Consider the following 20503-nt stretch of genomic DNA (forward strand, 5'->3'; position numbering starts at 1 on the left):
GCATTGTTCTAAATGAATGTAGATAATGTGAGGGCGCGTGGAGCGGCGCGCGGCGGCGGGCCCGGCGCGACGGGAGGCGCCCTCGCCTCGCCTCGCCTCGATGTCAACCGCGTCTCACACCAATAAATAACGCATGACGCTAATACAGACGTGTATTAGGTCCATTGTACGCAAAGGCTATTGAAATATTTTTTTACGAAGACTATGAGATCGAAATAAAAGCTAAGCTGCTGCCTGATTATAAATTTGAAAGGCTACTATCGGGTAATCTCTCTCCAGAGTTGAGTGGTGAATATATGTAATAATTATTTTATTTAGTTAATGGCGTGATATGCTTAGGGCTACTCGTTAAAGCATAAAATATGTAAACAAATTAATGCTGAAATAAAAGCTGCGCGACCGTCTCATTTCCTGATTAGTTATTTGTGAAGCATTCGTTTATAATCGTCTGTGAGTATCACGAAATTATTATTTGGATATTAGAAAATGAGACGGTCGTTCTGTATGTATATAAATCTATATGTATGAAATATGAATTTTTTTTATTTATCTGCTTTACAATCTAACTGTTTAAAATGAAAAGTTTTTACTCTGTTCTCATAGAAATTCCCCAATAATGATTTAGATTTTATTGTCAATCCGATAACAAAAAATAATTATTATTTTAACATAAAGTGTTCTTAATTTATATCAAATGATTTAACACTATTCATTGACATATTTAGTTGTCTTTACTTTTTATTTTTGAATAAGCTGATTTGGTGATCAAAATGTTTAAATTAATTCACTGAAAAACACTGTATAACCTTATAATTATGGTAGAGAACGAACAGTAAGCTGGTCTAAATCATAGGCAAAGTTTTCGTTGCTTAGGATTGCAATTCCTGGTTAATCTAATCATACGGGAAGGACAGTAGCCAATTGTGAGCGCACGCCTTCACTTTTTCTACGCAATTCGGGGATTTTCTACACGAGAGTTTATGAGAAACGAAACGAAACTCAAAATATTGTCTAGTATATTTACATGTGATATCTGTATTTATATTTAGCAAGCACTATTCGAATATACCGGCACGGTTTTAACTTTTAATTTATAGAACAGAGTAAAAATTTGCATATACTTTTAACTGTAAAAGATTTGTTTAAATAAACAATATAATAACCAACTGCAATTACTTACAGTTATGTACTTTTTCACTGTTTCCGTTTTCTTAATAAAAATGTTGAAAATACCAAAAGTTGTTTTTCTAGTGCCCTTGGGCAGTATGTGGTCCATCACTTGGCTTTTAAGTTAAGCGCAACACCCTCTTCTATCTGTCGACACAAGATAATCTCTGACTGATTTCTGTTCGGTGATCCCCAAAAACAATGGCTTTGTCGGCGATAATTAAAATGCCATATAAAGTATGTGTACAGTATTTGTTAACTCCCTCGTATTCCTATTAGGTACCTTTTTTTATTATCAATAAACTTTTTATTCGGATTAAGTATTCTTGCATATTTGTTTGAAGAATCGGAAATACAAACATTATTAGTGACTTGATCAATCATTACAATAATTGCAAAAAATAATGATTCGTCAAAGGGATGAAAGTTATAAAACATCGAGTTCGAAATATTTCTCAGGTAATGCAATTAAAATGTTACCTACTGTGATGTACGGATACAGTATATTAATGGCTTTACTTTGGAATCCTCGTCCACCTGTCTAATATTTTGGTCTCAATAAAATCCTAGGATTATAGGACCCCAACTATAATTCTGAATGTTATAACCTGCTGTTATCTTTATCAATAATTAATCACAAAACAAGTTACTTTGGGTAAGGACCGCCATCTTTTAACTGATAGGGTATTTTGATTTTGTACATTGTCCTATATAGTACCTATAGTTCTGTAAAACTACATTGAAACTGGGACAGTAATTCATATTTCAAATATGGAAATATGCCGTGGTATATTATTCTGAAGTGGAGATATTGTTCCATTTCATTCTTTCGCACAAATCGTAATTCTCGATAACGTAAGGTGCGCGTATTGCAACTCTTTTCTCGTATCTTGAGTTTTTCTACGAATATTCCAAGGCTTATAAGATGTTAATTATAACTTATTTTACTAAATCTTTTGAGTTACAATTCATAATGAAGTAAATCTTTTTCTTATAAATATTATAATTGCGAGTTTGTGAAACCATATATATATTCCATACCATATGGAAAGACCATAACCATACTAAAAGTCAAGAAACTCGGTCTTCATAACATCATAGGCTACTATATAATACTGGAAACTTAACATAGGCGTCAAAATGTATGCGTAAAGCCTCTGCTTAATCCTGATAAGGGAAAAGGCGTGCTGTCGAGATGGAGAAGGGGAGGCCAGCTGAAGATTCAACATAAGTAGATACTTTTGTATGTACTTGTATTGTCCTTGTGTTTGATATTTTACTTGTACCATAATTTTTTATCTATTTCAATATGTAATTGGGTATTTTATGTAGTATTAATAAGTAAACAAAAACAATACCGTGACATTATATTTTATTTTCATAATCAACATGATACAGATGTTATGGCTTTGTATTCAAATATCATTCTATTATAATAAAAATATTAACAAATTATCTTACATCCATTTGAAAATGTACAATTTGTAATAGACCTTACAAAATATCCTAGAGCTGTACAAGTGGATATCAAGCGCAGGGCGCGGGTGCTGTGCGAGTCGAGCGCGGGCTGATACCGACTTGTCTTCACTTATAACACTTACAAGATAACGCTCTATTGCTCCTACTTCAAGGCATTAAAGATACATTACGACTTTACAGCTCCTAAAGGGACGTAAATGGCTTACCTTTAATGCCCACTATATATTTCATTTTTAGAGATTAATAGCGTGACAAAATTGAAATTGAAATCTGATTATTAGAAGCACCTGTCACAATATTGATTCCGTGTCAGCCGCGGCCGGCACCGTTCACGACGTGGTCCGCGCCGGCGGGCACGCAGCGCTCGTAATATAAACTATTTTATAAGGAAGCTTTATCATGCGATCAAATCGAAATCACTACACCTCACCCGTAGTCTTCAACCATACACACACACTTTCTTTCACTCTCTCGAGACTACAGAAGCGCTCGTGATTTTTAAACGCGAGTCAGAAAGTCCGTAAGGTCACAGCGAGCCGTTCGAGCTCGTCGCCGAGGTCGGGCGATCGATCCGTCGACGGGTCGTTCGCATCGGAACGATCAACAACCGAACTATTACGGCACTCGAACGCGTTAAACTAAAAACTTAGCTATCTTTAGGCCACGACGGTTCGCCGACACTGTGAGAACGCGACGGACGATCCACAAATAAATATGTACACGTCGACGGTGGAACCATACGGAACAACGTCGACTCACCGCTGTACGATCTCGGTCATCGTGGAATGAGAGAATTAAAACGCGAGACCGGCGTCGCGAACCGTAAGCGGAACACGGGGCCCGCGGTCGGCGGGCGGCGGCTAGAAAATGTCCGGGCAGCCCGTCCAGTCCTGGCGCCGCTTGCAGTCCCAGTAGCGGTGGTTGTAGACGTGGCGCAGCTGCGGGTGCGCGGAGGGCGCGGCGCGCGCGTCGCGCGTGAACCAGAGCGGCGCGGGCCCGTGCGGGGCCGCCGCGCCGCGCGCCGCCGCCGCCTCCGCCGCCGCCTCCAGCTGCCGCCGCGCGCCGCGCTGCTTCTCCTCGAGCCGCAGCTTCTCCGCGTTGGCCTCGTCCCACAGCCCCTCCTCCATGAGGCGCTGGTCGGGCCGCAGACGCGAGTCGGTGGGCGCGACGCCGGGCTCGGGCTCGTTGAGCTGCGCGGCGAGGAGCGTGAAGTTGTACCACTTGTCGGAGTCGGGCGGGGCGGGGACGCGCTCCCACGCCACCGTGAACTTGCCCGTCTTGCACACGGTGTTGTCGGGCGACGTGCTGGTCACGGGCGCCACCTCCACGCGGCTGTCCCAGTGGCCCTGCAACACGTAGCGCGGCTTCACCACGCACAATATACATAATTTTATTTTTTTTAATTATCCATGAACCATTGTAACATTGCATTTAATTAATACAGTGTAAAACTCCTTTTAAGGCGATACCTCAAGGTCCATTTTCATGCATTTTGTTTCGGCTTTAATCTGGGTAACTAAACAAGTATTGGCAAGTAAAGAATTTAAATTCACGTCTAGTTAGTGATTAGTTCTCGCAGTTGAAAGAAAAATGTAAAAATAATTAATAATCATGGATATTTCTGCCTTTAAAATTTCGTCATAATAAATTGTAATGTATGAAACAAAATGTATGAAAATGGACCTTGAGGTATCGCCTTAAGAGTTATACATGCACAATATAAACAAAAAATTGCATTCCTACCAGATATTCCAGTTTAGTTGACACTCACCACACCCTGCGGGTCCTTGACGACGCCGGTGACCTTCCTCTGCGTATCCTTGCTGAAGTACCCGTAGGGCAGGTACTTAAGATGCGCCACATACCCCGCGGCGGGCCCCGCCTCGCCCACGATGTCCATGTCTCCGTGATTGTCCACCCACAGCTTCCCCACAATTATATTGTGCACCGTCGTCGTTACCTGAGCGAGTGATTATATAAATTATAATCACTTTTCATAAACATACAATATAAATTATAATTATCGAGTTTAATAACAGAACATTACGCCTTGCTTATTTAGCTATGTTTGTATAACATGAATTGGCACTAAACCATAGCAAGATATCATAATACCTTATTCCAGCGGTAATGGTTACCGGAACTTGAGAAGAGCGCAAAGGAGTCAGCATTGGGCTGGATGGTGATGAACTGTCCTCGGAAGCGGCTGGTGAGACAGTACTCCTGGCACACGAGCCAGCCGCTCGCCCCCTCGCAGTACAGCGCCGCGCTCGGCGGGTGGTGCGACACCTTCGGCGCTTACTCTACTTAATACTTACTATACGCACTCGACATGACACTGGTATGAGGAAGTATCCTACCTAATTGAGTAGTTTTTTTGGAGTCGCTAGCGCAAAAACAGCTTAAGATAATTTTAACTAACTTAACAATTCATTAGCATCATTTCCGTCATTTCTTATATAACTTAAATTATTCGGAAATTAGTATCAGAAAAATATAAATTTTATACACATTTAAAAAAAAAATGCAAACATATTTCCTGATGGTCTTTATGCCTCAAATTAATACATTAAGCCATTCTTACACTAACAATACTAAAGATGTCTCCACTCCACCCTCCACCAAGCTCAAATCACATACTCACTTTTTAATGGCACTTTTGAATTTTGAGCAGTCGGCGACAGGTATATGCCTGCAAATGATTATCCCACCGTTTGACTCCTACCTTCCTCCAGGTGTATTTGTTGCCGGAGCTAACGAACATGGCGGACGCGCCACCCAGCGGTATGATTTGCAGGTATTTGCCCCTGAACTTGGTGGTCATGGTGAACTCCTGCCAACATTGCCAGCCGGCCTGGCCCTCGGTGAACTGCGCCACCATGGGCGGGTGATGCGACACCTACATGCGTACCGAAAAATTTGGAATTTTAATTTCGTCAAACATTTCAAAATGTATTGTTAATTTCGTCAAACTTTTCAAATTTCATCAAAAATTGCAAATGTGTACCAAAGTAATAGGGTCTGGTTGGATGCAGGTAGTGCAAGGAGTTCGTAGGAATAAAAGGAAGAGCATGATGAAATTGGCTCAATGATTGGAGTGGAGACAGGTTTGGAAATATAGGATATCTTTCTTTATAAAAGCTAACTGATAGCTAGCATTGCATTTGCTTTTTCTGTCATCCAAATACAATGTCTAAGCATTGGGTTCCTGTTTGAAGGATATCAATATCGCAAGCAGTGTAATTACTGGACATTATAAGACATCTATGTTTAAACATGAGCATATTCTAGCACTTTATTTTTCATCTATTGTTTTTATTATATGTTGAGTAACCTTCATTGGAAGCCCTTAAATTAATTAATTAATTATTTCTGGTTCGTAATGCTACTTTATGGCTGTGACACTTAGTACCAGGCAAGTAGCATACTTGCTTGTCAACCAGCAGTGTTAATGATACATTATATAAGTTTCATACCTGTTCAGATATCGAACGCCAGCCCAGATCTGACATGCGATCACATTCATACGTTTCACCAAGCAGTGGGTTGAACGGTTTGTTCGTTCTGTAATGATAAAGATAACAATATGTATGGTGAATAGTAAATTATTGTATCCTATTTTTTCTGTACCCAGAATAATAATTGAGTTACCAGTACAATTTCATTCTTGTCTATACAATGTTGACGATACCCAACTTTGGAATGGAATGGACTTTCGAGACTGAAGTGTGCGGTTTTAAAACCTCAGGAACATAGCTTTAATTTTCAAGTAATGGAGGATTGTTTATTGATTAAAACATTGTGAAGAAACCTATATACTTCAGAATTCAACATTAGGATGCGTAGGTATGTGTAGTCAGGCAATCAGCACTAAACCAGTGTGGTGGACTAAGACCTAAACCCTCGCAGTGGTAGAGGACCCAGCTGTTCTGTATTAATAACTATTGAATGTTTTATTGTTAGTTTACAGAACACTTAGTTACAAATGTTTTAACAAACAAAATTCTTTATATCATAACAAAGTTCTTGCATTTAAAATGGATGGATAATATTGATAAATAACGTTAATTTTGTCTTACAATATAACTCACAAGCGAAGCGTGAAGTTTTTAGTGCGCTGACGTAATAATGACTGTAATAATAGTTGAGGAAGTTGCATTTAGTTTTCAAGGTTATGGTTATGTTTGCAAACGCATGAAATGAAATTTTTACAAACGCCCATTTTACTTGCGTTATTCGACTAAAAAAACATTGTCCTACCCATTCGGTAATATACAAATAACCGCCACAATTTTTTCAGATATTAGACCAAACCACACAGTGTCTCTATTCCACTGCATCTTTACAAAATTTTCGCTAACTCACACTTCTTACTAATATATCTTACTTTACTTAATATTTTACTTTTACTAATATTATAAATGCGAAGTTTGTACAAATGTTTGAATGTTTATTAGAAGTAAACACAGAAACCTTATAACGAATGAATTTTGGCACTTGAATAGAACATGTCCTGGATCAACATATAGGCTACTTTTATCCCGGAAAATTGTTTCAGTGAGAAATTTTTTAACTTTGATATCTAATTTTCATAAGATGACGTAATGGATCGCTGCATTATTGTACTTTAGTAGCAAAGAAGGCTTTTCACGCGGTTTAAGCCGCGGCAAAACTTAGTACTGTATTAGTTACCTGCAAGCGGTGGTGGCATACGACGACACGGTGAAGGCCGCCACGTACGCGAGCTGTTGCGCCGGGTCGGTGAACTTGGCCGCCTCGTCCAGGATCGACGAGTACTCGTAGTCCTCCGTCAGCCGCTGCAGCATCGACAGCGGCTCGCTGAAGTTCACCGGGATCGGGATCTTCGATAGCTCTTTACCTGGAAACGGTATTATAACAGCGTTAGAATTGTTTGTTCGATTTATTTCAAGGTTTCTTTTACCTAGATTAGAGCTTTAATAATATTAAATCTGTTTGAGCATGTTTTTTTATACGGACACTTTAAAATATCTTTACTGCACTTGATGGTAAGTGGAGTGGTATCAAATAGAATGTCGATTGACGACAGATGATTACCTCTCGACAGTCGACACAATTATATCGCCCTGTTGGAACCGGATATACCTATACATAGGCTGATCACGGAACGCGACACTTACGTGGGCCACTATGGCGGGTTTAAACATATTGTACGGTGGTCGCTATCCGGGCGGATATAGAATATATCCTAACATCAACTTATCCAGGACACTAGTATATCTGTGTAATATAATTTAAGCGGTTACTGCGCTTACTTCTTACAAACAATCGTACACTGAGATTTAAATATGAGCTACATTTAATTTAATTTTAATACATATAATTAATTACATTTAATTTATTTACTAAGATTATTAACATTGTTGCACTTTTTAGGTGCATTGATGAAACTAGGTCATCTATTTTCAGCGGCGGACTGACTTTCCTAACTCGGTCAATTAGGCAATCTGTGCAATCTCAATTTAGAAACTAAAGTTAATAGGAATAATATAATGAGGCAGTTTTAAATCCTCCTCATACAGTTACGGCGCACGAATTTAGGAAAGGAATATGCAGAATTACGAATAATTTCTTTAAAAATCAATTTATGTACTTAAAAAAATAATTAAATACTATTTTAAATATTCCTTATTATATTTTCTATATCATAGTTACAAATTAAAATCATGTATACGAGAGGAGAAGATATTACACGCGATCAACATTTTTAATAGCATTACGAAATCAATATTCACATATTGTATAAATAGTATGTTTAATTTTTTGTATTATAATTTTAGAACTGATAACTTCTAAAAATATGACTAACGCAGAATTTTGCCGCGGGCTTTAGCCTTAAAATAATAGTCGCAGCGAGTATATACCTACACTATAATTCAGTTGAGGAAGGAAGTTTGATGTTAAACCTTCTGGATTTTGACCTAACGAGCAGAGAAACTAACGATCGAGTTCACTAACTGGGCAAGTGATCCGTAAATATTTGATTCATATCCTTGCAACATAGAGAAATTCGTTGTTTTTGGGAAATTGAGTTTAATGATAAATTATTCCGTTATGTAATTACATCTATGACTCGTTTTTTTTTACAATGTATCGTCACATTAATTTTATCCACTATGTTTGACAAGTCACGAATGAATAATAAAATTTCGTCAACTATAAAACTAGCATATGCATGATTTTCAACATATGAAACCTCGTGTCTAACCATTCTAAAGCCAACCAAAACACACATTGATAATAATAACATGCAAATGTATTCCACTTGACAGCGCTGCGGTCAAAAGCGTTTTCAATAAGCCGTGGACACAGGCCGACCTCGCCTCGTCACAGCGCGGGAGTGAAGATCGCGGCACTCTATCCATACTATACTATACGTTAATTTAAATATCCCCTGAATCGAGGCCCACTCAAAGAACAAAAGCCAACGGCCTCACGTTTGAGAACATGTATGAGATCTCGTTTGACATGTAGGTAGATATTGACGTCATTTTTGCAACCTTATTAAAATATTTAAATTATTTGACCGTCTTCCGTGAACTGTGGTGTTTTTGTTTTTGATGTTTATTATTTTTATATTTTTAATTTTAAAACAATAATTATACTTGAGGTTAATGTTCGGTTGCAATATTGTAAATTAATCATGATTACTTCTTGTTGATTTTCAGCATTTCAAAACGAATGGGTTCAAGACCTTATGTTTGGTTTGTTGTTAATGTCTTACTGTCCGCTTGTGAACATCGCTTACTAAAAAAAAACTGATGCTTCAATATGTAGTCAGCACAACATTCTATTTTCCCATGCTGCAAAAGGCCTTATTTGATTACCCTGAACGTTTCTTCCTTATTGAGGACCATAGTATAAACATACTGACCTATACAATTCTTCATGATGGACCACAGACTGAGCGGGTAGTTGGGCTTGTCTGGCACACGCAGCCGCCGCGGGTGGCCGTCCACCGAGCTCACCACTTGGGACACGTGCGGCTGGGAACAAACCATCACCGTCAGCAGACTGTACCATACACAAGGAGCGCGAAAATTAAAACACTTTTCAATAATCTCTAATTGAATACATTCAATATATGAACATAGTAGTAAAAGTGATAGATCTGGCTAAGATATGTATTCAAAACGGAGTAATTTTTTAGCTATATATTGTATTCGTTCTCTGAATATGATGATAATGATATTGTTCTTGTCTTAAATGGCGTTTAAGTTTTTGTTCATATTTTTTCTTTGTTGGTATCTAAAAATGTGTGCTACGGTCGATTCGTATATACAAGTTATTGTATTGGGTTTGAGAAAGAGATAGACGTTCATCATGAATAGTAATGAGCAAGGACAATTTAGAAAGTGTAGAAAATATATATAAAAATTACATAATCGTTACATTACATAAATATGCAAAATTATTTTAATTTCCCACTAAAATTAAGCAAAGTCCACTAAACAATATCGAATAAACCTAGATAGCGAATATCTCTGCCAGATTTATACTTTTCCAAGTCTATACTTGGCTTATGCAACTCAGTTCACCGCCACGCATGTACTGCGTGCGGGTGCTGCTTTTTTCCGTTGGTAACTATACTGCACCTAGACCGCGGCCTATAAGGCCTTTTGACAAATCTGACAATGGTGGATGTGTTATTATTATTGTGTAATACATCCAATAGTAGTTTCTAATAAGCGAGACAAAGGACTTGTATCTTTAATATAAGTGTAGAAATTTACTGCTATGTTTATTTATTCAATCTCTAATTGATTCGGGAAACTATGAGATCAGTAAACAATAGCGTGATGCTTAACATCATTATAATTATGTTCAAATTGATAACTACTAATTGCGACTGTGTTCATACGCAAATAATTTGTTTGATGTTTATGCTACGCTTTCCTTAAGCGATACATGAATATTATGACGTCAAAAAAGATTCGTTCTATAATGTATTTTTAAATAACTTGTTATACCGCACTGAAATGACGGTATTATTATTCTAATATAAAGTTAAAACAACTTTTTAATTTGATTTTATGATTTAAGTGTTGCTTTTTACCTTTATGCTATTTCTTAGCAATGGTCTAGACCAGTGGTTCTCAAACTTTTTAAATGACGGAACCCTTTTGGGAAGCAAAATACTTGATGGAACCCTACAATAAAACAATTGTTTTAATAAGTGTATTTTTTATTAATCAGCATAATAAAAGTTCAATGTAACAGTTACTAATTATTATTGAGAGAGGTGCTTTGATTTTTTTTCTAAATTCTTGCGGAACCCCGACAGAGGTATCACGGAACCCTAGGGTTCCGCGGAACACACTTAGAGTATAGCTGGTCTAGACTACCCAAATTCCTCTGACACTATTAATGTTTATGTAAATAGTGATTTACTTCTACAAGTTTTCTGATTGTTAAAATTATGTGTATAATTAATGAGTACTTACATGTGAATGTGTGTATGTACGTCATTTATGCGGCTTGCTTTTGCAATCTTGACTATATAGCAATAGACATTGAATACAAGTGTTAGGTTTTCCGTACTTAAATGTTTACCCTTGGCGATATTAAGGTGAACGCGTATGTGTACTCACCCACACGACGATGTCCTGGTCCCTGGCGGGCGCGCCGCCCTCCGAGCCGCCCATGGCGCTCTCGGCGCGCTCCTTGTCCTCCACGAATATCACCTGCCGGCCACACTCACCGTCACTCACTTTCACTCAACACCGATTCTAATAACGATTCACATCGACTTTCTTTTTTAATCGTTTGTCGCCAAATCGATATAATGAGCGCCTACGACGACCGCCTATAAGGAAGTTGAAAGCGAAACTGAATTACGATTTTTAGCCGCATGTTTCAATTGTATTTATAAGGTCTGACGAGGAAAATAGTAAAGCAAATCAAACGTCGTGCTACACAAATTAATTATCAAGATTAAATAATTTAACGATTGTTTTTCAATGAGCGAGATATGGGCCTAATGCCTGTATAAAAAAAATCAATTATACTTATTTTATAACTTGTCATGTTGGTATACAATCAATCAATATTGATTGGAATGTTTGAAGGTTGTAGAATTATAGAAATTATTAATTCAAATTGATCATCATTTGCTCAGAATCAGTGATATCATAGTGGACAATGATCGGTCGGCGCACAAAAAGGTCACTGATTCGTTTCGAACCTCAAGCTGTGGCCTTGAATTTACGTATATTCAGTTATATCGCTCGGTCCAATGGCGAAAAACATCGGAAGGATATTTGTATATCTGAGAATCTTCAATAATTATTTCAAAGCCCGCCTATCAGACCGCATTAGATTGAATTTCAAGTTTACCGATATAACATGCTACAAGTGTGCGTTGCGCGAGAACGAGTTATTGAACTTATGTTAATTAAATATAATTTTTATCTGCTAATTCTTTCACTTCACATCAGACAATTTTTCACGTTGTAATATTATTATAATGACAATTTGTCATGCCAATAAGTTAAAATATGTTTCGACCAAGTAGCAGTAACTATTTGGCTCAATTTTTGCGACCGCCCAATTTTATTTTGGAAACAGATAACAATGCATAAATAATTAGTCAGAGTTTTATCAACATTACCCCTGCAGATTCAAACATGTGATTCTTCGACTAGCACCGCCAAAAGAAACTTAAAAATACATCGTAAATAGGTACATATCACATCAAGGGACGGAACACACTTGGTGAAAAGTGGGTGCCCTGGTTGCGCCTCTGCATACCCTTCAGGGATAAATGGGTGATATGTGTGTGTAAATACATATTAAGTAAGTGAACATGAAAGAGTAACATACCTGTTGCGTTTCAGTCACAGTCTCGCCTTCAGACTCATCAGAGCTTTCGCCGCTTTTTACTTTATTTTTTCTATTCACCTGTGAATGGACACGTGATATGAATAAAAGGTTATCAACACAATCAATAATATTATAATAGTTTCCTTTGACCGATTCGTTGGCGTAGTGGTAATGAGTACGCGGTTCAAGTACGAGTACCGTGCAAAGGTTCTTGGTTCGAACCCGGATCTGTTAAAAAAAACAGTGACTGGATTTTTCTATGTCACACATTATACAGTCGTATCTCGGAGTCAGGAAATTGTAAGTGTGATACCCCCGTGCCGCGGATAGCACGAAAAGCTGTTGGTCCTGCCTGATTTCTCTCCGGCCATGTCAGATTATTTATCGGACTATGATAGTGAAGGAACAGAGAGTGCACCTGTATATTGCGCACACACTTGTGCCCTATAATATGTCCCGCGTATGTACGCCATGTGGCTGATCTCCGTTGAATTTTAAAGTGATAAAGGTAGATTTATCTATTTTTTAATTCCGATACACTTTTTGTGCTAAGGCCACATATTCTATTTATTGAAACATTTAAACTATATTCAACTTTAACATGACAAACCAGTATATTTTACGTAATACACCAGCGCGTTAGTTACATAAAACCCATTTCAAAGTGGACATTAAAATTAGGAAACCGACCAAACTATGTCTATTGTAATGAATGATAGTCTCGTTAACGTTCTTCGAGTAAATGAACATTAATACGCGTTAAATTACTCATTAGATTTCTGGTTTCGGGGTCGATTTTTATCACAAAATTGGTAGACTATATTTTTTTTTCTTTTAAATATTTGAGTGTTTCATTTAATCTAGGGTATTGAGAATGACGTTTACTGTTTTGAAACCGTTTATCTAAACATTACAAATAAGTTTAGGATAATTTAATTACCTATTAAAACAAATATAAAAAAGTGTATTATAGATTTTTTTAATACCACATAAAAACTACAACGAAAACAATGCTCAGTCGTTTAAGCTTTGTTGTACAAGGAGTTTACACTTAATAATTCTCAAACAGAAAAACATAATTGTTATCCTAGTTGTGTTTCGATCATTGCCAAGCGAGATGAGTGATACGAGACCTAGCGTGAAGGTTGTGCACATCTTGGTGTAGAGTATCAGTTCCGAGCCGGGCAGCTGTGGTTCTTACAGGACAGCCATCAAAACGTTTGATGACCGTCTAACTTAGGTTATAATTATTATTATTTGTTAACTTTTTTAACATATTTTTAAGATTTCAAAACGATAAGATAAAATAATTTTAAAAACTATCTGCGGTGGCTCGTAATTGGCTTATCTACTGTATTCATTTCGTCCTATATTTGTTTGTTTTGGATAGCTGTGAGCCACCCAAATATAATTAAATAAATAAAATAAAATGTTACAAGTTGAGAGAATTAATGAACAGTGAATTAATGGAAAAATGGTTATGAATTAAAAATCAGTGAAGCATTTCTTGGCATCCGCCGGATCAGTGATAAGGGGCCCCTCTTGGTCCAACCTAAGTAAAACTAAGCAAGCGCTCAAAGTTCGTACTGCCCTGAAGGGCCTTAAACAAATTTAGATATAGGGCCCTCTGTGGCAAGCTACGCTACTGGCATCTAATGACTAATACCAAATTAGGTATTAGATGCATATTTGTATTATTCGTATACCTACAATCCATGTATTACTTCATACGTTCTTTTTTCTACTCATAATCACGTAATTTGAATGATAAATTTATTACCAAAGAGCATTACGAGTTATGTACTTTTAATAAGAATTAGTCTGAAATGTAAATAAATGTGATGTTATTTTAATGTTTTAGAATTTTTTTTAACTTCGAGATAGATGGCCAATTAATGTCAATACATTTTTATGTAGATACTGTTTGTGAAATATTGACCAAAAACTTTGTTCATATTTTAGATAATTATATAAGAAATTATTACTTGTATACTGGCGTGGGGTCACTTACTGGCACTTTGATTACAAACGACGTCTTATCGTCCATGTTGGAAGAGACGCCCTCCTCAACAGCGTCGAAGAACTCATGGTCTTCATCCTCCGTTTCGTTACCTTGGTTGGTGCCGTTACCTCCTACACAGAAAACGTTTGCATTAACAAAAATAACACACTTAGGTAATACAGAAAGGTTTCTAGCTTATGCATAATAAGCCAGAAAACCGAAACGTTCTCTGACCAGCCCCCCTTAAGAGCGTTTACGTGCCGCGCGTGAAGTCAACTATAGGTAATTCTTCACAAAATTCACTCACACAGAGCCGTTGCGTAACTGTGTGCGTAGAGTTAGCGCGTCGGCTATCTTTATAGTCAGACCAACCAATTTTGATCTTTTCGCTTTAATTATCTAATTGGAATGTAACTTATGATTTATGAATTTATGATAAATGAAGAATTCTATTATTAAATATATAAGAATTCATCATGAAATAGTTTATATGTATCATTTTGTAATTATAAAAAAAAATACAACATTTTTAACAAATTTTAACGGCAATTTCACAAATTGTTATTTTCACTTTTTAAATGCAAATGCTTAAAAAATTTAAGCATTTGCATTTAGAAAGTACCCTTTAGTAAAGTGGAGCTCATCATGAAGCCGAATGATAGGCACCAGAACTCCGTAATCAGACAATAAATCAGGAAAATAACTGTGCTACGATGTTTATAATGGACCACATAATTACTCCATAGATCTGCAGTTTTTAATATTTAGCGTATTGAAAGTTTAAATTAAGTCATTAGAAATTACATATTGGAATTTATATTTTGAGTCAGAAGGTGTATGTAATGAGATGTCATTTTTAGGTGTATAACTAAAAAGTGAGAAATAAAAGACTTCTTTTTTCGGAAGTTGGTTATATTTTTTTTGGATAGTTTTTTTTGAATAGGTATTGCTTCTCAGTGACATCGATCATCAATCGATCGATTGTACATCCATGTATAACAATTTACCAGTTTTATATCCATAGTTTTGCATAATATTTGCGACACACGACGAAGCAAAATAGTTGGTTCTGTACTTTTTTTTGACCAACAGTAGTCAGCTTTGACTGTAAGTATGGGAATACCGTCTTTTACATCGCCACAGGCAACATCTTTATCAGTTTCTTCCCTAGCGGCCTCTTGCATCCTGTCCTCTGCAGCTAATTTCAATCATTTAGCTAACTCGTCGTAACATTTCATGTAAACATTTTGCGTTAATATTGGTAAATCTATGGAAGCTAACTGTTCGTTTAAATTTGATCTACCAACTTCAGTCATCATAGCTCCATTCACAGTTCCACGATATACGTCCATACTATTAGTATATCTCTTAGCGCTTAAATAGCTTAAATTCCATATTGCACATATTACACTTCATTAAAAATGTTGACTACAAGCAAACATTCTCTTTCAATAGTTGTAAATGTTCGATACTACAAGCTGTTGCTCTGTTGTGGTTATTGAGTGTTTTAATTTGATCCAAAAAATATTGAAAATCTATAATTTTGCGGCTTTTAATAACCTTATTTATTTTGAGTGTAATATCAGGCACGATTACCTAAAAATTAAAAAAAATATAGAATATACTATTATTGTTATCGAAGTTTACGCAAACACTACATACTTAAGTAAAACTGCATATGGATCTAGACGCGTTTAATTTATACAAGTATAATGACGCCGAAACCTGCACAGGGTTAAACGTCAGGATAAAATTATATGTAAAATTGATGTGAGCGTGTAAACCTAAACTAGCCCAAATAGTTAAGAAGATAGGTATACTAACTACTACTAGTAGTTTTATTCACTAGCTACATAAATTACCAAATCCATTATTTCTAAGGTTCAAAGAGGAGAAAGATATAGGATTCCGTCTCTCGTCACTTGAATTTTCTTAACAGTGCGCATCAGTGAACACAAAACCTTGTTATTTGAAAGTAAGCGTACCTATGCATTATGCAAAAAAATCAGCCAAGTGCGAGTGGGACTCGCGCAATGGGTATTTGGCGAGTTGTAAACGTTTTGACAACGGGACAGCAAAGTGATTCTATAAGGCTAAGAACTCACGAAGCGGTTTTTACTCGCGCCCGCCTTGGTTGAGAAACGGCTGTTTTATTTCCAAACTCATGACGACCGGAGATCTATGCGATTTGTAACCACCGCGGTTCCGATTATGTCCTGCAAACTTGGCGAGCGATTATCGCAAGGCGGGCGGTTACAAGATGGACAGTTAACGGTCAGTTGAGTTCCAGAACGCCATGGACACATATCAGAAACGATCACGATGGAGGAAAATGGCGTCAGATTTCTGTAACCACCCCTCCCCTACCGACTACTGCAGTCGCCCACCTACTAACCACAGAGCGCGCTGGTGCTACCGTAGCCCGCACGATTCTACTAGTTGGCTGCCAATACAGCGGGTACCGCATACAACCGCGCACGCCGCGGGCGTAAAACGAGTTTTGAAATGTGCGTTTAGTCCATTGAAATGTTACAATTTAAGGACCGAATATTGCATTTCTTGGACGACGCAATTTTATTTTTGGGCCATGTGTGGGGGGTCAATAGAAGCTTAACCTCAAGTTTGTGGGGTCGCCACCCTTGTCCCCCGGCCGCCATCTTGGAAAGAGGGGTGAAAACACTTTTTTCGCGATATCTCGGAAACTATACGTCTTACAAAAATTTTGTAAAGCCATAATTTGTAGCAAATTGTTTTGCCTGCAAATATATTTTTTTTCTCCTTTATCCCCAAATGGTAACTCATACCTTTTCTACCTGCATAACATTCGATAAGTTAAATTTGGTAAGTTCTATGGCAAACAAAAGAGTTAGGAATAAATAAGTAAAGTTGTACGAATTTAACAAAAAAATTGTAATAATATATTTACAATAAAAAAAATCAAAAATAAGTTAAACATTTTGTTTTGACCGGATTCTCATGAGCATTGACGAACCCGGTAAACTTTGGAGCACTGTAACAGCGTTTTAAATGAATGAACTAAAAAAAAATTATAGGGAACAATTTTCCTCAAAAGATCATTTACAAGTTAGTTTGAGGTAGTTTTTTTGTAAAATGTAAAAAAAAAGTTATAGAGCAAAAAAGAAAACTTTTATAAACATTTTCTCACATTTTTGCTTATAGCTTCTTTAATTTTTAATTTAGGGCAAAAAGTTATCTATATCTATACTATTATATAAAGCTGAAGAGTTTGTTTGTTTGTTTGTTTGTTTGTTTGAACGCGCTAATCTCAGGAACTACCAGTCCAAATTGAAAAATTCTTTTTGCGTTGGATAGCCCTTTGTTCGTGGAGTGCTATAGGCTATATATCATCACGCTATACCCAATAGGAGCGGGGCAGTAATGGCTAATCTCAGGAACTACCGGTCCAAACTGAAAAATTCTTTTTGTGTTGGATAGCCCTTTGTTCGTGGAGTGCTATAGGCTATATATCATCACGCTATGACCAATAGGAGCGGAGCAGTAATGACTAATCTCAGGAACTACCGGTTCGAACTGAAAAAATCTGTTTTTGTGTTGGATAGCTCTTTATTAGTGTAGTGCTATAGGCTATATATCATCACGCTACGACCAATAGGAGCGGAGCAGTAATGACTAATCTCAGGAACTACCGGTTCGAACTGAAAAATTCTTTTTGTGTTGGATAGCTCTTTATTAGTGTAGTGCTATAGGCTATATATCATCACGCTATGACTAATAGGAGCGGAGCAGTAATGGCTAATCTCAGGAACTACCGGTTCAAACTGAAAAAATATTTTTGTGTTGGATAGTTCTTTGTTCGTGGAGTACTATGAGGTATATATCATCACGCTATGACCAATAGGAGCGGAGCAGTAATGGCTAATCTCAGGAACTATCAGATCGAACTGAAAAAAATATTTTTGTGTTCGATAGCACTTTGTTCCTGCAGTGCTATAGGCTATATATCATCACGCTATGACTAATAGGAGCGGAGCAGTAATGGCTAATCTCAGGAACTACCGTGTTTGAACTGAAAAAATCTTTTTGTGTTGGATAGCCCTTTGTTCCTGGAGTGCTATAGGCTATATATCATCACGCTATGACCAATCGGAGCGGAGCAGTAATGAAACATGTTGCAAAAACGGGGAAAACTTATTAGTTTTGAGAGCTTCCGTTGCGTGCGCTGCGTAAACGATTAAAGTTATGCAACAATGATGTATGACGGGATTATTCCTCTTAAAAAGTTCTAAAAAATATATTATAAAACAAAATCCCCCGCTGCATCTGTCTGCCTGAACGTGTTAAACTCAAAAACTACCCAACGTATTAAGATGAAATTTGGTATGGAGACAGTTTGAGAGGCTCCCGGAAACTACTACTTTTATAACGGAAAACTTTAGCCTGAAAAACTTTATAACGCGGGCGGAGCCGCGGGCAAAAGCTAGTATAAACATATTTGTAGGCAAAACAATTTGCTACAAATTATGACTTTACAAAATTTATGTAAGACGCATAGTTTCCGAGATATCGCGAAAAAAGTGTTTTCACCCCTTTTTCCATGATGGCGGCCAGGGGACAAGGGGGCGACCTCACAAACTTGAGATTAAGCTTCTATTGACCCCCACACATGTTCTAAAAATAAATTGGTCCTCTAAAAATACAAAGCTCATGTAACATTTCAATGCGCTAATTGTTATTTAGGTTCCATTTTTTCCTTCGAGTAACTATGCTCAAGTGTTTAATGAGTAAAAAAAGCAACAACCATAACTACAGACGCATGTTATAACATTAGTACATCAATCTTTTAGCTTTTGCTTTAGCCGAAGTTTCAGCGTTGTTACGTTTCCTTTTCTTGCCTAGAAATAGCTTTACTTCCCATTGTGCCTGAAACATAATAATATAATAATAATTTATAGTAACTACTAAAATTATTGTCAATCATTAAAGAAACTAATATTTTACTTACTAAAGTACTAAGATGTGGCAATCACTGTATACACGTGACTATTTTTTCTACGCACAGCAAAGTCCAACTGGAGTCTCGCCGGAGCGACGAGCGATACGTCCTCTCTCTAGAAAGCCTCAAGGCGGACTAATTTGAAACGATTTGCGCGTTGCGTTTTATAGTGGTATTTAAAATATTTATAGAAAAATAACAGAACTAATTTTGTAGAATTTTTAAATTGTATGTTTTTAAGAAGATGTTCTTCTATTATAGTAATCCAATATTATATTCAATTAAGTAAGATATAGTGATAAAAAAAAATCATTTAAATGACCAACATTTCTGAAATTTTCGAATTATTTGAATTTTTATTTCTCATGAATTAAACATAAAAAGATATTTTTTCTCTACTAACTTTTTTCTTCAGGATCTTTTTAGTTAGATAAAAATAACATATTGTTATGTTCCTTAGTGGTTTAAGATATTTTGAGCTTCGAAATAGGCGTTCGAAGCGCAAATTTGAAAACCTCTGTTCAGTAATCATTAAACAATTTACAAATACTCAATAAATCTAAAAATTTTCTCTACTAACTTTTTAGACAACAAAATTTTCTATAATAATTACTAATTCATATGTTTTTAAAATAATGTTTTGATGGATATTATCTCCTTCGAAAAGTGCTGTTTTTGAGACATACGGCGCGCGGATGCGTAAACGCTCTTAAAATGTCCCAAAAAAAAAACGCGAATTGTCGTTGTCGTTTATTTTGATGCTTGCTTGATGAATTGATCGTGAGACCAATGCGACAGTCGCGTGTTACACTTTCAAACAATCTCAATTAAACTACTAGGAGTTCTGACGTGTTTTTTTTGCGACATGTTTATCTCACAGGGAAACGATTCGTAACCTCCCTCTGTGTGCATCATAATAAATAAACAACCACTAGATTAAGTGAAAACAATAATTTGTTAATCACCATTTAATTATTATTCTGATCTCATATTTTGCAATAAATAATGTGCAGTGATAA

General features: G+C 36.7%; 1 protein-coding gene across 1 annotated transcript in view; it reads right to left on the minus strand.

Moving 5' to 3' along the window:
• Positions 1–2522: 2522 nt before the first annotated feature.
• LOC115450940 (oxysterol-binding protein 1) overlaps positions 2523–20503 on the minus strand; it is a 28652-nt gene continuing 10671 nt past the window's right edge. Inside the window, exons 5-13 of the mRNA XM_037436722.1 lie at positions 14519–14640; positions 12508–12585; positions 11277–11369; positions 9560–9671; positions 7339–7525; positions 6123–6210; positions 5372–5545; positions 4418–4606; positions 2523–4010 (exon numbers count right to left, since the gene is read on the minus strand). Of these exons, the coding sequence (XP_037292619.1) occupies positions 3507–4010; positions 4418–4606; positions 5372–5545; positions 6123–6210; positions 7339–7525; positions 9560–9671; positions 11277–11369; positions 12508–12585; positions 14519–14640 (1547 nt within the window). The 3' untranslated portion in view covers positions 2523–3506. The remainder of the gene's footprint in view (positions 4011–4417; positions 4607–5371; positions 5546–6122; positions 6211–7338; positions 7526–9559; positions 9672–11276; positions 11370–12507; positions 12586–14518; positions 14641–20503) is intronic.

Source organism: Manduca sexta, chromosome 9 (assembly GCF_014839805.1).
Source record: "Manduca sexta isolate Smith_Timp_Sample1 chromosome 9, JHU_Msex_v1.0, whole genome shotgun sequence".
Lineage (NCBI taxonomy): Eukaryota > Metazoa > Arthropoda > Insecta > Lepidoptera > Sphingidae > Manduca > Manduca sexta.